Source organism: Cydia amplana, chromosome Z (genome assembly GCF_948474715.1).
Source record: "Cydia amplana chromosome Z, ilCydAmpl1.1, whole genome shotgun sequence".
Taxonomy (NCBI): domain Eukaryota; kingdom Metazoa; phylum Arthropoda; class Insecta; order Lepidoptera; family Tortricidae; genus Cydia; species Cydia amplana.
Window position 1 is genome coordinate 27,586,869 of NC_086096.1, and position 19,010 is coordinate 27,605,878.

General features: G+C 40.5%; 2 protein-coding genes across 7 annotated transcripts in view; both read left to right on the forward strand.

Annotated features, from left to right (window-relative positions):
• The first annotated feature begins 354 nt into the window (after positions 1–354).
• Positions 355–10,554, forward strand: LOC134660778 (flap endonuclease GEN). The gene is made up of 11 exons (XM_063516565.1): positions 355–629; positions 713–807; positions 878–1,082; positions 2,092–2,181; positions 2,698–2,851; positions 2,988–3,120; positions 3,347–3,508; positions 7,686–7,854; positions 8,193–8,337; positions 9,048–9,125; positions 9,649–10,554. Exons 1-11 carry the CDS (start codon positions 567–569, stop codon positions 10,515–10,517), a joined length of 2,163 nt encoding a protein of 720 aa, XP_063372635.1. The 5' UTR covers positions 355–566; the 3' UTR covers positions 10,518–10,554.
• Positions 10,555–11,933: 1,379 nt separating this feature from the next.
• The window catches only part of LOC134661415 (cyclic nucleotide-gated cation channel alpha-3), a 110,612-nt gene continuing 103,535 nt past the window's right edge, over positions 11,934–19,010 (forward strand). For 2 of the 6 annotated variants that reach the window (XM_063517490.1, XM_063517494.1), the window contains exons 1-2: positions 11,934–12,432; positions 18,390–18,516. The gene's annotated coding sequence lies outside the window, so the exon portion shown is untranslated. The remainder of the gene's footprint in view (positions 12,433–18,389; positions 18,517–19,010) is intronic. The other 4 variants (XM_063517493.1, XM_063517495.1, XM_063517491.1 and 1 more) reach the window with 3 other exon arrangements.

The window sequence follows — 19,010 nt, forward strand, 5'->3', positions numbered from 1 at the left end:
AAACTATAAACAATACTGGGAAACTGCATGCTTAATAGCCATAACACACTACAGCACCGTTCAAGGTCACGGTGCAACGCACCTATAAGTGAGAGCGATAAAAAGATCTGTTTCTCGCTCTCACTTATGGGTGCGGCGGACCAAGGTCGCGGTTCGGTGCGGTTATGTGTTATGGCTTTAACGAACGTACGGCGTAACCTTACACACGATCGAACGTGCGGCAGACTACACCAAGGTCGTGGTCCGGTGCGGCCGTCTGTAAGCACTATAAAAAAAAATGTCAAGTCGTAGGTTGTCAAAATAATTCCGTTATGGTTGCTCAGTATACTTTGAATTTGATTTGAATTTAGATATTTTCGTATTATTACGTGTGTTTGTGTAATATTTTCGTAACTTTTATTCGAAGTTTTAATAGATTTGGTACTGCTATAAAGTATGGTTTAGTTTGAAGAAGGTGAGGCTTTCAATATGATGAAAGAAATTCCTTTAGGGAAAATTGGCAAAATTTAATGTTTTCTTTGTGTGTAAGTCGTACTTTTATTTAAGAAATTTAGACTTCGAAGGAAATGGGAATAAAAGGACTTTGGACTGTATTAACCCCGTTCAGTGAAAAGAAATCTCTTCATGAGGTATGTTTTAACTTGGTGTGTTAACATATTTAGCTATTGTCTTTTTATTCAAGTACACATGATTATGTTTTTTAATTATTCAGATAAGAGGAGAGGTACTAGCTGTGGATTTGGCAGGATGGGTGTGTGACAGCCAAAATGTTACAGAGTACCATATTCAGCCAAAGTTATATTTAAGGTAGTATTTTTAAAATTCTTAGTCTTAAGACCTACAAGCACTCACAGATTAAAAAGTTTATTTTTTTCAGGAATTTGTTTTTCCGAACTATATACCTCCTCTTAGCTGATGTAGAGCCAATATTCGTACTGGACGGAGATGCACCAGAGCTTAAACGAGATGTGATGGCTACTCGTAATGCTATCCAATTCAGAGGAGCTGCTCCCAGAACTGAAACTGTAACTAACAAACAGCCTGACGTTAGAAGAAAAAGATTCAGTAATGTCCTCAAAGAGGTATAAGGATTCAGGGTTACATACTCTAGCTAATCCACTTCCATTATTATAAAGAATAAAAGCTAAATCAGTTAAGCTACTACACCAGGGTTCGGCAAACCGTAAACATAAAATTAATGCTTGAGAGTTGTTACACCACGGAAAATAAACTTGAGGCTCTTTAGGGCTCCTTAACACATTCACTGCCCCCGACGCACATGTGCGTCCACCGTCATACTAGTTTGTTCCTAGGCTACACCCCCTGGCAGTGAATGCGTTAAACTGATGATTTCTATTGCAATTACCTTGTCTTCTCAAAAGTTTGCCGACCCCTGTACACTAGACCTGCACACACTTTTCTCAAACTTAGGCCTATACAAACTACAATGGTTATAATTATCTTTACATTTGTAATCTGGTGATTTGTGTCATTACAATGAAGGAATTTACAGGTACTGAGTAATGATTTTGCAGCCAAATTTTCTGATTGTACCACATAAAAGGGTACTCCTTTTTTGTTAACCTGTGTGATAAATTTATTAGTTACTAGCTGCTGCCCGCAACTTTGTCTGCTTGGAATGATGATCATGATTGGTAAAAACTACCCAAATTTCATCTAAATCAGCTCAGCAGTTTATTCGGGGAGAAGTAAAAGCCTCAGTACAAAGTGGCTAACGATGTGCCATGCCAAGCCATGCTTTGCAATGTGCACCTGTAGGCCATCACATAGGTGTTCACACAATGGTCATTCCACAATTCCTTTAAAGTGTGCCAAAAAAACGACTGCTTCCCGATTGCGCACCACGATATAACTAATCCACTTGGCCAGTTGTTGGCTATTGTATACCATTGCCCCCTGTACACAATGGCGATGGCTTGTCATGGACCACCTTTACCACTGTGTACTGGGGCCTTAACAAACAGACATATAAAGTTACTTTTGAATTCATAACGTTAGTAGGGATTTGCACACCAACTTTTAAATAATTATTGTTTTAGAGCATGTGTATACCCTAAAACCTGCTTTCAGTGTGAAACACTTCTGAAGTCAATGGGAGTAAGATGCATAAAAGGAAAAGGAGAGGCTGAGGCTACTTGTGCACAGCTAAATGCTCAACATGTTAGTATTAATCTTCTTCGATCTTATTTTTGAATTACTCTGCAGGCTATCCTGAAGTTTCGGGAATAAGTAATTTTTTAAATAAATAAATAAATATTGGGGGACATCTTACACAGATCAACCTAGCCCCAAACTAAGCAAAGCTTGTATTATGGGTACTAGGCGACGATATACATACTTATATAGATAAATACATACTTATATACATAGAAAACATCCATGACTCCGGAACAAATATTAGTGTTCATCACACAAATAAATGCCCTTACCGGGATTTGAACCCAGGACCATCGGCTTAGCAGGCAGGGTCACTACCCACTAGGCCAGACCGGCCGTCAATATAATTATGTTCTTTGTTTATTATCACTTTTCATATTGCCTTCGTATGTATTTAGACTATGTTCATCACAAGTTGACAGTTTCTGCAACGCTCAAATGGAAATTGTGTTGTTGTTAAAATGGCAATCCCAATTCAAAGTAGAAGATAATTTATTAATATTTTGTATTGAAATGTAGCTGGTAGACGCTGTAGTATCCCAGGACTCGGATTGTTTCGCGTACGGCGCGCGACGCGTGTATCGCAACTTCAGCGTGTCGAGCGCGTCTGGCGGGGGCGCCATGCATGGCTCGATCGACTGTTATGACGCTGAGAAAATGTTTCAGAATAATGGTAAGGTGGTTATATTTGTTTATGTAACTCTTTCCTGCACTAAATATAGCCCTACTGTTTACCTATGTACATTGGGTTTTTGAAGGTTTCGAAATTCTCTTGATCGATTAAGTATAAGTATTTGTTATCTTTGTAGGTTTCGGCCGCAACAAAATGGTGGCTTTGGCTCTGTTATGTGGATGCGACTACGGCCTCGGTGCGTGTGGGTCCTCGATAACCACTGTATTGTCGTATCTTCATACTATTTCTGACAAGGATATAATATCCAGGTAAACCCCTACTTTATACGGCAGTCTTTAAAGTTTGCTGAACACCTTATGATATGACATAATATTCGTACATAGGTACATGACATATTTTTATAAATTACTTGCTATGACTAGCTGTCATCTAGCCTAATTGTGTCAATAATAACATTGATAACATAGTGGCTGAAACTTGGTAAAGTGACAATCAAATTTTAATTTTATAGTAAAGACACATTTGTTGAACCAGGTTAGTGTCATGGGTCAGTGACCCCGAGGAGTACGAGGAGAAGTCGCGCTGGGCGTCCGCTCCGGGCCGCTGCGACCGCTGCGGGCACGTGGGCCGCGCGCACGCCAAGAACGGGTGCCCTGTGTGCGCGACCCATCGCGGCTGTGAGGACAAGGGACACAAGTTAGTACGTCTGTTGAACTAGGCTAGTGCCATGGGTCAGTGACCCCGAGCAGTACGAGGAGAAGTCGCGCTGGGCGTACGCTCCGGGCCGCTGCGACCGCTGCGGGCACGTGGGCCGCGCGCACGCCAAGAACGGGTGCCCTGTGTGCGCGACCCATCGCGGCTGTGAGGACAAGGGACACAAGTTAGTACGTCTGTTGAACTAGGCTAGTGCCATGGGTCAGTGACCCCGAGCAGTACGAGGAGAAGTCGCGCTGGGCGTACGCTCCGGGCCGCTGCGACCGCTGCGGGCACGTGGGCCGCGCGCACGCCAAGAACGGGTGCCCTGTGTGCGCGACCCATCGCGGCTGTGAGGACAAGGGACACAAGTTAGTACGTCTGTTGAACTAGGCTAGTGCCATGGGTCAGTGACCCCGAGCAGTACGAGGAGAAGTCGCGCTGGGCGTACGCTCCGGGCCGCTGCGACCGCTGCGGGCACGTGGGCCGCGCGCACGCCAAGAACGGGTGCCCTGTGTGCGCGACCCATCGCGGCTGTGAGGACAAGGGACACAAGTTAGTACGTCTGTTGAACTAGGCTAGTGCCATGGGTCAGTGACCCCGAGCAGTACGAGGAGAAGTCGCGCTGGGCGTACGCTCCGGGCCGCTGCGACCGCTGCGGGCACGTGGGCCGCGCGCACGCCAAGAACGGGTGCCCTGTGTGCGCGACCCATCGCGGCTGTGAGGACAAGGGACACAAGTTAGTACGTCTGTTGAACTAGGCTAGTGCCATGGGTCAGTGACCCCGAGCAGTACGAGGAGAAGTCGCGCTGGGCGTACGCTCCGGGCCGCTGCGACCGCTGCGGGCACGTGGGCCGCGCGCACGCCAAGAACGGGTGCCCTGTGTGCGCGACCCATCGCGGCTGTGAGGACAAGGGACACAAGTTAGTACGTCTGTTGAACTAGGCTAGTGCCATGGGTCAGTGACCCCGAGCAGTACGAGGAGAAGTCGCGCTGGGCGTACGCTCCGGGCCGCTGCGACCGCTGCGGGCACGTGGGCCGCGCGCACGCCAAGAACGGGTGCCCTGTGTGCGCGACCCATCGCGGCTGTGAGGACAAGGGACACAAGTTAGTACGTCTGTTGAACTAGGCTAGTGCCATGGGTCAGTGACCCCGAGCAGTACGAGGAGAAGTCGCGCTGGGCGTACGCTCCGGGCCGCTGCGACCGCTGCGGGCACGTGGGCCGCGCGCACGCCAAGAACGGGTGCCCTGTGTGCGCGACCCATCGCGGCTGTGAGGACAAGGGACACAAGTTAGTACGTCTGTTGAACTAGGCTAGTGCCATGGGTCAGTGACCCCGAGCAGTACGAGGAGAAGTCGCGCTGGGCGTACGCTCCGGGCCGCTGCGACCGCTGCGGGCACGTGGGCCGCGCGCACGCCAAGAACGGGTGCCCTGTGTGCGCGACCCATCGCGGCTGTGAGGACAAGGGACACAAGTTAGTACGTCTGTTGAACTAGGCTAGTGCCATGGGTCAGTGACCCCGAGCAGTACGAGGAGAAGTCGCGCTGGGCGTACGCTCCGGGCCGCTGCGACCGCTGCGGGCACGTGGGCCGCGCGCACGCCAAGAACGGGTGCCCTGTGTGCGCGACCCATCGCGGCTGTGAGAAGAAAGGACACAAGTTAGTACATTTGTTGAACTAGGCTAAACGGCAGGCTAGGCGGATCAAACGCCTCAAAATAAAGAATATTTTAAAGATACGACAACACATACAATATAACATACATATTCAAGTGTCTCCTCGCGGTGGGTTTCTCATATTGTCTCCTTGAGGACGTACCGCGGCACAATAAAATGAATCAATACCGGCTCAAAATCAAATAGAATATTGTAGGTAAACCACTATAAGATAGCAAAGGATGCCTGTTGATCGGCTATGATGTAAGATGGCGTATTGAGCACGTAAGGAAGTAAGTCAATGATACGTTACTGTTCTGAAATCGGCGCCATCTGTGTGCAGGTTTGCAAACAATGTGTAGCTACATTACGGAACCGTCGCCGGACGGATAAAACTTTTTATAATGATTGCAATTCCGCGCCACAGGTGGCGATGTAGGTTTGATGCGGCTAAAAGTGTGAATGTAATCGCCAACTTTAATTACAAGCATTTACTTAGCTTTCGTCCCTATCTAAACTATACAGTTTGCTTGTGTAGGTGTATTTATTTGATTAAATTCTTGTAACTTATGTTGGAACCATTGCTTTGTTCCCATTGGGTACCACAAATTGTAAGGCGTTACAGTAGATCACGTCAGAGATGGCAGCATGAACACGATGCCTTTGGAAATTTCTGAAGATCAGGATAATTTGAAGAATAAAAGAATAAACGTTGAAAATTAGCCCTGTTGCCCAGCAGTGGGACACAGACTTGTAGATAAGTAAAAACCGGACAATAGCGGGTCGGACTCGCCCATCGAGGGTTCTGTACTTTTTAGTATTTGTTGTTATAGCTGCAACAGAAATACACCATCTGTGAAAATTTCAACTGTCTAGCTATTACGGTTCATGAGATACAGCCTGGTGACAGACAGACAGACGGACGGACAGTGAAGTCTTAGTAATAGGGTCCCGTTTTTACCCATTGGGTACGGATCCCTAAAAACGTCCTGTTTGATTCACTTGAAATTTGGTCTGCGTCCTTGATTTCTGATTTAATAATTGCTTAAAAAGTACTAGAGTACTAGAGAAAGTTTAGCACAAGGAATTTCGTACCCTGAGCCGCCTGTTCCCATCTCTATCACACGCTCGTAATTATACGAGGGGAGGCTGAAATATTCGTGTCATTTAAAAAAATCTAAGGCCGCGAACTTTTCAGTCGCCCCTCGTATTGTTGTCCTGCCCATGATGCCGACGGTCAATGACGTGCGAGCGGTAAAGCAATATAATTATGCGGGTCAATGTACAAAATTCCTCGTGCTAAACGTCCTTTCTTTACTTTATAGACGTTTTCGTACTGATCCTTTCTATCTAAGTAGGTAAATTAGATTCTAACGGATTGAAATATACTGGAAGGAAGTTAGTCTAGTCCCAATCCAGAGTCCATCAAGAATTAAGCACCTAATTAAGCAGTTCCACCTTGTCCCAAATCCAACTAATTACAAATGGGTTTAGCGAAAAGGATCCATCTTTTAAAATTTGTCATTTAAATGAATGAAGAACTTTACGTATTGACAGAAAGTTCAAATTCTATTGACAGTTTTTTGTGGATTAATTAATCCTTTTCCCTAAATAAATAATACTTAGATAATAATATTTATTCATTTAAAAAACTTATGCTACAAAAGTTTGATACAATGGTAATTATCAAATTTATGCTTAAATACTAGTACATTCATAGATTCAACTTAAAATAAGTAAAGGTCATGTTAAGAACTATAAATACCGGACAAATGTGTATTTTCTGTCGCTAAAGGAAATGGCGTCCAAATGTAGGTGGTATCGTTATATTTTTTTTGCCGTTTAAGCACACAAAACAAGACTTAATTAGTAAATATTACGATTTAACCCACTTCAATAGAGGAGAAAGTCATATATAATATTAAATGTAGGTGTGTCTTATAACTTTATAAGTATAGAGTGTTAATTGCCACGGGGGTCTGATTTTGAATGACGGGGAACACATATTTATGTGCGTTGCTGGCAGAGAATTTGTTGCCTATATGTTCATCGATATCTGTGAGCCTTGAATTACGGTATGAATAATTATTCTTACTTATGGAAATTACTAAAATTATCGAAGTCATATACTTATGTATATCTTATAGAAAATATGTACATGACTTCGATAATTTTCTTCTTCCTTGCTAGTAGGGATCAAAGTGGCACTTTTCTTTCCTGCTATCAAAATCAAAGTAACACTCAAGGACACTATTTTTACCGGTTAACGGGTTAGTGGGATGGTGCAAGTGGCGCTTATAGTATTGTAGCCGACGTGTCCGACCACTACAATATTAGCATATATTAATTTATTAATTGGTAAAAATTCTCCTAAAGTACTTATCTCCGAAACTATCATATTTAGAGATTTCCTTTATGTTAGTCTTCTGACCTTCTCTATCACAGTTATTCCCTAGCTTAAGGCACGCAATAACAACAAGAAAAGAGTATCCACCTCTTTAGTGATTGTGCAATATTGTGCACAGATTGAAAGTGAGCGCCGTGAAACGAGAGCTGGCGCTGCGCACTCGGGCGCTTTCTTGCGGCATGCCGTTTCCAGAACCTAAAATTATGAAGGAGTTCCTAGATTCTACTCATGGACATTTAGACGTTGACACTCTGAAGAAACCTATCCCGAGCCTGATACAATTTGTGGTATTTAGTTTTCTTTATTTTCCGTAAATATTTAGTTAAATTAATTTGAGGTGTAGATGGAATAGTGTTTCCTTTATCGATAACCCAATATCTTTATTATTAATATTATTTGATCATTATGACTGCTCCTAAACGTAGCTATCGTAGAGTTATATTTTTCTCTCGCGTCTGTATGAAAATGCTATTATATTTATTTTCTTAAGGTAAAATCTGTTACAGTGTGAGCACAGAGAAAGAATGAGTTGATAAGAATTTCCGACACGTGCCGACGGGATAAAAATTGGGTCTAGTGTTTTTGGAATCTCTTAAAAACCTTAACTTTCGTATTTTATTTTTAGAAACTTATGTCCTCAAAACTGGATTGGTCCGAAAAGTACAGCGTGCAAAAGTTTTTACCTCTTTTGACAAAATGGCATTTTCAAGACGACGTAGCCCACAAAACCATTGAACCAGTTAAAATCAAGAAAAAACGGAACCCAAAAGGCAAGTATGAGTTCTTAACCTTGGTCATTAATTAGGTAGTTGCTTTCGTTGTCTAGTCGATAAGTTCAAAATGGTAAATAATAGAGATACTACCAGATGAAATACGTGAACCAAACATTTCCTTTGGCAGGATTGGTCCTCATGACCCAAGGACGGATTTAAGAAGTGGAGCCATTAAGATTTTTGTGATGTAAATTTTTAGAGGAGCTCTCAACTTTATCTAGATATCTACATCATTTATCTACTGACTAGGCTAGGTTCGGTATCTTATTCTTATAAATCGGAGATGCTGGATTCATTTAATGATCATATTGATCCCCTGCCGAAGTAAAAATATATATAAAAAAAAAACACGCTTCACGCTTAACCGCTGACTGAACAGATTTAGCCCTTTCTTATGTCATGTACAAATGTAACTATATATACAACGTAATCGAGACTTACAGTTTGTAGGCGAACTTGTCCCATAGACGGTCTTCCCAAAATTGATCTTAAATATTTCGATGGTTCTAGACTGGACGCTGTTAAGCAATAATGTGTCAACCCAAATTCATTTAACAATAAGATGATGATGATGTTAACCCTAAAAATTGACACTTAAAGTTAACATTTTATTGCAATATAAATGTGGGTTGACACATTATTGTAAACAGCATCCTGTTCTTGTAGCGCGGTTTACCGTCCTGTTTATTGTTTTATGTCCATTGCAGGTGTGCCCAGTTACGAGGTCCAGTGGACCGATATAGACGGTCAGTACGAGGCCCTCATTTCGGACGAACAGTTTGAAGGCAAGTATATTTAGGCCTGTATTTTTCAATTAATGTAGAATGTACTTTCTACCATATTCTTATAGGTTTTTTATCAGACTGCAAAATGCAACGATCCAGGGCATCCAGCTAGGTCTGTCCACCTTGGTATGCCAGAAGAGTATGTGGGAAGGGCATTACCCAGGCGTTGAATGCGCGCACTTTTTTGCCTCCCAGTGAGGTGACTTTATGAGCCGACTGAAAAAAAGCTCCGTCACCGACTCTCATTCCCAATACCCAACGACTGTGACGTAGGTACCAAGATATTTATAGGTTTCTGATTCAGAGATAAAGTTGTAAATTTGTTGAATTTACTACCTTCTCCGTTATTATTTAGGTATGTCAATTGTCAATTATTAGTTAAAAGTATTATATAGGTATGTATTCATAATTATTAATATTTCAGTGAAAACAACCTTTGTAAAAATGTTAAGTATGTTATATTAATAACACGTTCACTAGGTATATTTTAAAATGACCGTGCGTTCGGGTGTATTTGTTACAGAAGATGAAGATAGAACTGCTCCGTGGACGACAACGGAACGCCAAGACTTATTACGGAAATACTTTCCGGACTTAGTGGAAGCATATGAAGAGTCCATTAAGAAGCCACAGAAGGAAAAGAAATCATCCCGTAGGAGGAAAAACGATGTCGAGGAAGGCGAAAAGCCTAAGAGAAAGTATAACAGAAAAGTGAAAAAATTAAACGAAAAGCAAATTGTTAATCTCACCGACTCCATAAGAAATTGTGATTTGACAAATAAAACGCCCGGATTGAATTCCAGTAAGCTATCTGTAAAGGTTGTTAAACTGAAAAGAAAATTAAAAAGTTGTTCTAACAGTAAAGGACAAAGAACTCTTAATAGTTTTATTGCAAGTAAAAAAAGATGTTCCAAGATGTTGCATTCATTACGAAATAGCTTTAAAAATATGTCGCTACAGGATGAGAACAATACCAATATGTTTATTGATCTTCAAGACGATGAGAAAAATAAATCAAAAAATTTGCACAATATTTTTAAATGTGCTAGTGAAAGTGTCCACGGGAGCGATTTGTCGGACATAGTCGACGACATAGTAGCCAAAGCTCCCCTCGTCAAGACCGCAAAGCTCGGCCAGAACATGGTTAAACTCATTTTCAATAAACATTCTACGCCGAGAAAGTCCATATTTAGAAATAGCGCTTTAACAGAATTAAACTATAATTGCTCAACGCCACAACGCAATTCCAATTCCACATCAGAAATAAACGGTAACACGAATACGAGTTATTTTTTCGACAAGTTCTCGGAACACCGTGACGCTTTTGAACTTTCTCTAGAAAATCACGACTTTCAACATTCGATTAGCGCGGAATACGAAGTGTGTGAATGAAGCATTAGTGTTGTATTGATGTTAATGTAGGTCAAAAATAAAAATAATAATGTATTACCTACCAACGTGTTTTTTTTTATTTGCCTTTGGGTAATAGACAATGACGTTTTTGCATACTTTGCATGCTTGCCCAAACTCAGCTAACCACATATGTATTCTCTAGATTCTCTGCGAAAGTATGCCCTGTAGGGTTGCCGTAGGTTGGCAAGCGGCGAATGTAACATTAAATTATATTCACAAGTCTTTCACGGACACAGATATACCTACTTACTAGTAGGTACAAGATTTCGACAGAAATTACAAAGTTACTCAAGTATCTATTGCTAAATCTGCTTACAATTTCGTTATTTCTGATTAATTGATTAATAAATCACCGTATAAGTATAAAACTTTGCCCTTTAACATAACTTTGCCCACCGCGTCACAGTTCAGTAAAAGCGAAATAGCTTAAAGTAGTTCACTGAAATGTGACGCTGTGGGCAAAGTGACATTCCGCTCGGGCTATAATCAAAGGCAAGCAAGCAGGCTCGTATTAGCAAGTCCTATCATTAGTAAAAAAATCATCCAGTTCATTAAGTTAAATAAAATGACAAATAAAATAAGAATTAAGTATCTATTTACGTCACTTCCTATGATTTTTGCTAAGTATAACCCGTTGACCGTCAAAGATGACCACGGAAGCGCACAGATACAGTGTAAGTTGTGCATTCTGATTGATAAAGTTTACGCGTTGCATACGGGTGGAACAACATTTTTACTGTGTTATTACCAGGCCACTCTTATTACGCCTATGACTACTATGTGCACACGTTCAATGTACTTAGGTAGTTATATACTAGTAGCAGTGCGTCTTATATAAATAAAGTTTACCAGAGGGAGGGAGTAGCAGTGTATTTTGGATGTCTTGACTTTTTTCTTACATTTTTATAAATATCTTGCCACAGTAATACGACGATCGTAATCGAACGATACGAGTTACATTTGGACCTTAGTTCAGAGCTTTTGGAGGAATATTTGGGTGGTTTTACGGTGCCAGGTATATAGGTAAGTATTCTTTTTTTTTTTTTTAATATTTTTTTCAAGTAGGCATAATTACAATGCGCTTATGAACGTCAAATAAAGCTAGGTAGACCGGCTCCAACCCTACACCTCTGCCCCGAGAAGATTTAAATTCGTATTAAAAACAGCGGTCGGTTGATTTGTCGCGTGGACTTCTCCATTCATACCTACGCTCGTTAGTACCAATTGCCTATTGTTACATCTAAATTATATAACTACATATATCCTTTAGTAGACCAGTATGTAATATACCTACTGTGGCTCTAATTGATCATTATAACGTTTATATAAAATGCTAAATAGCTTTGTAGTAAAAAAAACTTCACATCGATGGTGAATTAAAGGTTTTCTAAGGGCGATCGAACCGTAAAATGCTACGAGAGAGTCCAAATCCTTTTGACCTCCTCCCCGTGCGAGAAAAGGAGGCGCGGGCGGTTTGTTCACCTTTATTTCGTGAGTTCTCGCAGATGATCGGAGAGATTCGGGAGGCTGCGTCATAGAGCGCGCGCGCGAACCCGGGCGCTTCGTCATTGCGACGGAGGTTGTCGTGTGTCGGCAGTGGCCCGTGCAAGCGCTCGCTCCGTACCGCACCGCCGTGCCTCGTCTCCGTGCGACCGTCGTCCCGCGAGACGTGAGTCGCGACCTCGGTCCACTGTCCGCCGCGCCCGGCAGGGGTCTCTGGCTTGTATACCGGTCATCTCCAACGAGTCCGTGCCGACCAGCACCGTCAGAACTTAGGTACTGGTGCGGGTATTCGCGCAGTGCATGTGCTCGTGTAGTCCTTAGCTCTGTGACCACGCTCCCCGGGACCGACGATTGTGGCGCGATGTAAAGAAGCCGCGACCGCGAATCATGTGTAAGTGGGTGCGTTGCGTATGACGATTCCCCGCATAGCGATTGTCGTTCGCCGGTAACGATTTTCCGCAAGCAAACAGCTCAAGCGAGTCTTATTCGGAATAAAAATGAATGAATTACGAAGCTACCCGCCCCTGGGGAGCTGCGGTTGTATTTTAACCTCTACTGGGAGTGGATAAAGTCGCGCACGTGTATTGTTAACTTTGAGTACAATTAATTATCTTTGGTGCTCTCATTTCCTATAATCGAACCAAAAGAACGATGAATATTATAGGTTAATTAACTCCGCTCACAGTAGGGGAGACTGCCTCTTCGATTACCATTAGATAATGCCAATGTAACAGGTGTGTCGATTTGATAACTGCCCGATCTTACTAGTAGCATCAATTTGTGGTTACGCCACATGTATAAAAGGCATTACTATCAAATGCTACATTAAGTTTAATACTTTATCAATGTCTAAATATAAATTATGCTATTAATTTAATTTATAATTTCATGCCAATGTTCTTATTTGAAAGTCTAATTGTTATAAAAAGTCCTGGCTCCATAACCTACCTTACTATACCTACCTTACCTATTAGTCTACCTAGGTATACCTATTTAGTCCTCAATAAAATAAATATTTATGCAAATTTTTGGTGGCAGTACTTTTTATGACTATGAGACTTTAAATTGCTATAATATATCTATCGCTATATAAAGAAATAGTTTTTTTGGTTGCAAGTGTTGAAAGTAGGAAATTCGCAACGAGTGGTGATAAATTCGTCGAAACGAGTTGCGAATTACCTATTCTCACGTCTATTGTACAACGTTTTACAGTATATATGTAGCCCTTTAAATTTACGACATAGGCGCGGAAAGTGCACCATATGTACTGTAATAGTACATTACGATACAAGTGCGAAAAGTAGGAAATTGCGAAAAGGTCGTGTTTTAATTTATCGCCACTCGTTGCGAACTACCTTTTCGCACGTGTAAAGTACAACGTTTTACAGTACATAATTATAGCCCTTTCAATTTTCGACATACGCACTTATAGTGCTTGTTACCGTACTAGGGCGGTAAATTAGCGCCATATGTACTGTAAAAGAGTTTAGAATACTGCAAGCGCGTTGCCTAATTTTTTTTTTGGCGTAAAAGTGTTATTAAAAGCCTTTGGTCACTGCTTACGTAACGCTACAACTGCTTAGAGATTCTTGACAACGAACTCGCGACATAATTACATTGAAATAATTAACTGATTCGTATACCTGTAGTTCATTTATTTTAGCATTCGTACAAACCCCGCAGAAGTATAGCTTGCGTAGACAGGATTCCTTATAAACTATTTTTTACTTACACTTTATTAACGTAGCACTTGACATGTCAGGATTGATATTTAACAAACAAACCTTATTAACACGCCATACACACATATTCCAATTCAATATCACCTATATACCGGGTCGACGTTCTTAACGTACCTATTAACTAATAGAAGAGCTCATAACAGTCATAGATCCTAAACTTATTTTAAACAACTGAAAATTAAAGAAATTGAACTATGTATATTGCGGGACTAATTAAATAATCTCCATCATATAGTTATATTTCTTAAATTATTAGTTGTTTAAAATGACGCTGTTAATCTGATTTAGTACTTACAAGAAATTTACCTACGAAATAATGTAGTTTTGTTACTTCAAAAATAGAATGAAAATAATAATTACCTATCATATATTGTCAATGATTTAAAGGAAATAAGGAAGAGGAAATTGATCATAAATTGTGTATATAAATTTAATGTTTTAATCATAATATTCATAATCAAGCTAATTCTAACAAATCAGTTCTTGACATTTTTATAAAAACTACTTATTTTTATCATTTCTGTGCTTGAATATGGATATTGGCAACAACATGAAGTCGGAATTCGAGGGATATCAGTGTCGTTTTGACGTGTGACACAAGGCTAGGCGAAAACGAAAACGTTTTTGGAATGAGTGTCAGTAACAGGCAAGCTGTAGTCGAATAGATGTGTGGCGATGCTACAGTATGAATGGTTTTGGCTGAATGAAATTGGATTGTTTCGTTCCAAACAATCCTTCCTGCTGCTTGTTCTTTTGAACCAGTATTATAAAAACAAGCAAGCGGGTGGTATCGGAGATACAGTCATAAGTCATAATTAAGTAGGTAACTAAACCTATGTTATACATATCAGGCCGCGTAGCCAACATGCCAATCACTTACGCTTCGGGGCGATCGAAACGCAACTCACTGTTACACTAATATGGAAGAGTGATAGAGAGACACAAAGCGTTTCGTTGTCGTAGCGATAGTGATTGTCACCTTGGCCAGGTAGGCAGATTATTCTAGTTTATAGGTATAATAACCAATTCATGATATGGAAAAAAAATAGGTATGATTTCTCCATCATCCATAAAAAAGAGAAAACATTTTTCCACTTCTAAATATTTTCCATTCTCTATGATGTTTTAGTATGTTATTGACACAATGAAAAAACTACACGAAACCCATAAAGGTCTCTGCCCACTACACCGTATCATACCATGACCGTGCCATGAACGTATCAAGCACGGAATGTAACGCGACACGGACTACTATGCCCACTACACCGTGTCGACATTGTTTCATATCCGTACATAACGGGTTTAGTGCCCGTAGTAACTGCGTATCATCCCCATAGCATTCGCCTATAATCCCCGTAGCATCCGCGTTTCATCCCCTTAGTACCCGCGTTTTATTCGCGAGAGCCAGACTCGTCAGAAAGAGCGAGCGAATGGTTGTCATACTGGCAAGAGCGAGCAACAGATACGGCAACGCGTTTATAACGGGCTTAGAATGGTCACCATACGCGGTTATAACCCGTATGCTACCGTTTCGCCGCCTGCACGCACCGTTCTGGCCATGTTGCGTGCCATGCACGTAGCGTTTCGGCACCGGCAAAATATCCTCGCCGACAATTTTTGACGGTCCGTGCATGGCACGCTACGGGTATGGTCGGTGACGGAACGGGCTAGTGGGCATAGTCTCATACTTTTTAATACAAAGAATATTTTTTTTCCTGACACGTTCATAGCACGGTCATGGTATGATACGGTGTAGTGGGCAGAGACCTTAAACCTAGAATATATTATGCTGAAGCGATCGACATCAAAATCAAAGTGGTATTATTATGTTAAAATTTAGTTAGGGAAAACGTTTTCTCCCGAAATAGAAATTGTATGAAAAAAGTACCTTTTGTTAGTAGCTATACTTCCCTCTTAACTCTCTTAAGGCGCATGATATTGCTCCCATTCAATTCTAAAACATGCAGGATCAAATGAAAGCAGGTGTAATCACTAATGTAAAGGTTATTGCAGGTTAAGTTTTTTTTACGTTTAGAATAATTTATTCTCATAAGAATTTTATTATTCACTTGACGAGATAAATATATTAAATGCATCCTTTTTTGTTTGTTTGTAATATTTACCTAAAGTCTATTTTTTTATTCGGTAGACTAAAATGACATTTCATAGTATGAAATGACACATGATGTTCATACTATGAAATGTCATTTTAGTCTACCGAATAAAAAAATAGACTTTACGCCTTGTAAGGTTGGCATTTAGGGTCTGTGTAACTTCTGATGCAATGGCGACGAGAATAATCTTGTTGTTCTCTAATTTTAACTTGGGAAATTATCATGCTTCTGTGCTTCTTCACTTACACCACAAAATTAAGCCTAAAAAATATTTTTAATAGTTTTCGTGTTTTTCTCTCACTCTCACTAAGCGTTTTTGTGTGTTTTAATAATAAAAAAGTAATCGCCGAGTTCCCTCAAGAAATATATTGCACATTTTTAGAAATCATTTTAATATTTTTAGTGACTGTGCAACATTTATTTTATAAATTATAGAGCGCGGTTAGACCTATGTTCGTGTTTTTCTACCAATCGAAAGTTGAAACTCATGATTTTAATCGCTGAAGTCCCTAGAGAAATGCTCAAGATCTAAAAAAGCGCTACGACTTTTCGAAAACTCCGTTTTCGCCTTAAAACCCAGGACCACAGATTAAATAATATCATTTCTAAAAATGGCATTCATTGGTCGCTTTCGCGAACAAACATGGATGGATTTTACCTACGTTCTCGGAAAAACCCGATCATATTTAGGAATTGAAAATAAAACAACATGAACTTTTATATTTTCTGGTTCATTGCAAAACTTGCTTTTATTTGATGCTACATTTTTAGGATTGCGTAAAAATAAACCTACCGAGCTCCGGGCGTAGCACTACGTCGTAGCCTGTAGAGTGTAGCGGTTGTCTATACTAGGCGTAGAGCGAAAATACTTTGTACCCACACAATGTGACGTAATTTGCCTTGAAAAGGTTATAGTATAGCATCTGTTATTTATTTGTGATCAAAAATAAACGATAGACACATTATTAAATTGTACAACGGGACTTAATCGCGTATCTAAGTTTTAAGATTTACCTCCGACGTTTCGAGGACGGCGTTGTCCCCGTGGTCTCGGAGAAGACTGACTTAAGCTGACATCAGCATCTTCTAACCGCGCGAGTTTTTAGAACTACCCGCACTTGGTCTTGTTTATCAGCTTGAACGTTTTGCGCACTAGGGATGTCACTCTGTCGACACACAACACTAACGATATTCGATTTATCGAATGTCGATATTCGTTTACTAATGTGTAAAAATCGTGAAAGTTTAAATCAGTGATAGACACATTACGTTGATAGTTGACACATTGCAAATAGGTTGCCTACTAAAATTGCGTACGGAAAGTTGTTAAATTTAAATCGTGTTTTTTTTTTGATTTCCGTTAATTTCAAGGGTGCATTCCTGAGCTTAAATCAAGTAACTTTCTCAAAGACACCGATATTCTAATTAACTCCATTTCGGAGATAATCAATAATTTAATTTTTTGCTATATTTATAAGGCCTCTACAAGCGTGTACACTTGCCTTAGGGCCGGTTTACATATTGATTAGTGTTTAGAATGAGTTCATACATTTGCTACTAGACTTAAGTACAATCTCGGTCGATCGATGTTCGAAATGACATTGATATGTCACAGATTTCAATTGTTTGGTTGAGTTAAATGTAATGCTCGTGTTACAACAACGCTATATGCTACATTTAATTAGTTTTAAAACATTTTTTTTTTTGTAAAAAAGCAAAAAAAAATTTTTTTTTTAAAACTAACTATGCCATTTAGTTCTCTTAAACGTACTTAACCATACCCCGAAGTTAACGGAATTCAATAAAAACACGGTGTATAGTCTATATAGGGATTATAGCTTTTTTCGCAATACATAATTCACGCGGGATCAATATATGTATACATTTGTCCTTCAGTACACCTGCGTGAAATAAGATCTTTTTTGACCAAGTGTGACACAAAACATGTACGGACATGTACAGACAACAACAACAGCAAGAAAAGAAGAAATCAATAAGTAGTAATATTTGATAATCTTAGACCGCAATTAAATATCGAAATTACTGTGTGATATTTTACATATTCTGAATATGTCCTTTAAATTTACACATATGATTCGGTTAACTTGTGTTGTGGGGAAGACAAACAAATTATAGCCAGCCTTTTATGAATGTACTATGATACCTTTAGGTATGGTGCTTTACGCACACTAGCGTCCCTACCCCTGCCGCAACCCCCCTTTTTAGTATGAAATATGTCCCGATTGACAGTTTATTTTTATTTTTGAGAATAGTATTAGAGTTAAGAAAAAAGTGTGAAGGTAAGAAATCATCCTTAATAAATTTTAAACAAAAGGTTATATGCCACTTTATAATTTGTTTTTCAAAAAAACACTATTTAACCGAACCAATACTTAAATGTTATGTTAAGTATACGCAGCCAAGCGATTAGCGAAAGAAGCGATTTGTTAAGTTAGCTAGGTGTTTATTATGATCGGTTGTGATATGTGCAGGCGCAAGACGGTGAGCGGGAGTTGGCGGGGGAGATGTCCGCGCCGGCGGCGGCCAGCTGATAGCATGCGGGCGGCGCGCGCGCCCGCCCCGACCTAGCCGGACACACCACGACCGCCACGTTCACGGGTACGTCTATTCGGTTACTACCTATGCCAGACTGCCAGTCATAGTCAGTTTTTTAATATAAAGTAATATGCCATACATGGCACATCTCATAGTTTGAAAAAAAAAAACACTATAGTGGCATGCTGTCAGCAGTGGCGGATTTCCCATAAGGCACAGTAGGCTCGAGCCTAGGGCGGCGAGATATTAGGGGCGGCAAATTGTGACAAAAAAATCGCTGATGATAACAAGAAATAACTTAAAATTAGGCCAGGCAACGAATTCTCAAAAAAAAGGTATAGAGGGAAATGCTTGGAACACAATTTTTGACTTCGTAACTTTGTTTGAACTAGTTAGGAGGTGAACATATCAAAAGTCCCCGGCCGTAGCCCTTGAGCCGGGGGAAGAGGGAGGTTTGAAGGTCCTATTTTCCGGTTTTTCGCTTATATCTCGGAAACTATGCGTTCTAACGACTGATCATTGTACAAAATGAAAGCTGATTAAATTTGCTACAAGTT

Bases quoted from the DNA above. Each gene is read 5' to 3' on its own strand.
- LOC134660778 (XM_063516565.1), top strand. From the start codon at position 567: ATGGGAATAAAAGGACTTTGGACTGTATTAACCCCGTTCAGTGAAAAG. The intron at 2,182-2,697 runs GTTAGTATTAAT...ATTGAAATGTAG, and splicing joins CACAGCTAAATGCTCAACAT to CTGGTAGACGCTGTAGTATC. The intron at 8,338-9,047 runs GCAAGTATGAGT...TGTCCATTGCAG, and splicing joins GAAAAAACGGAACCCAAAAG to GTGTGCCCAGTTACGAGGTC.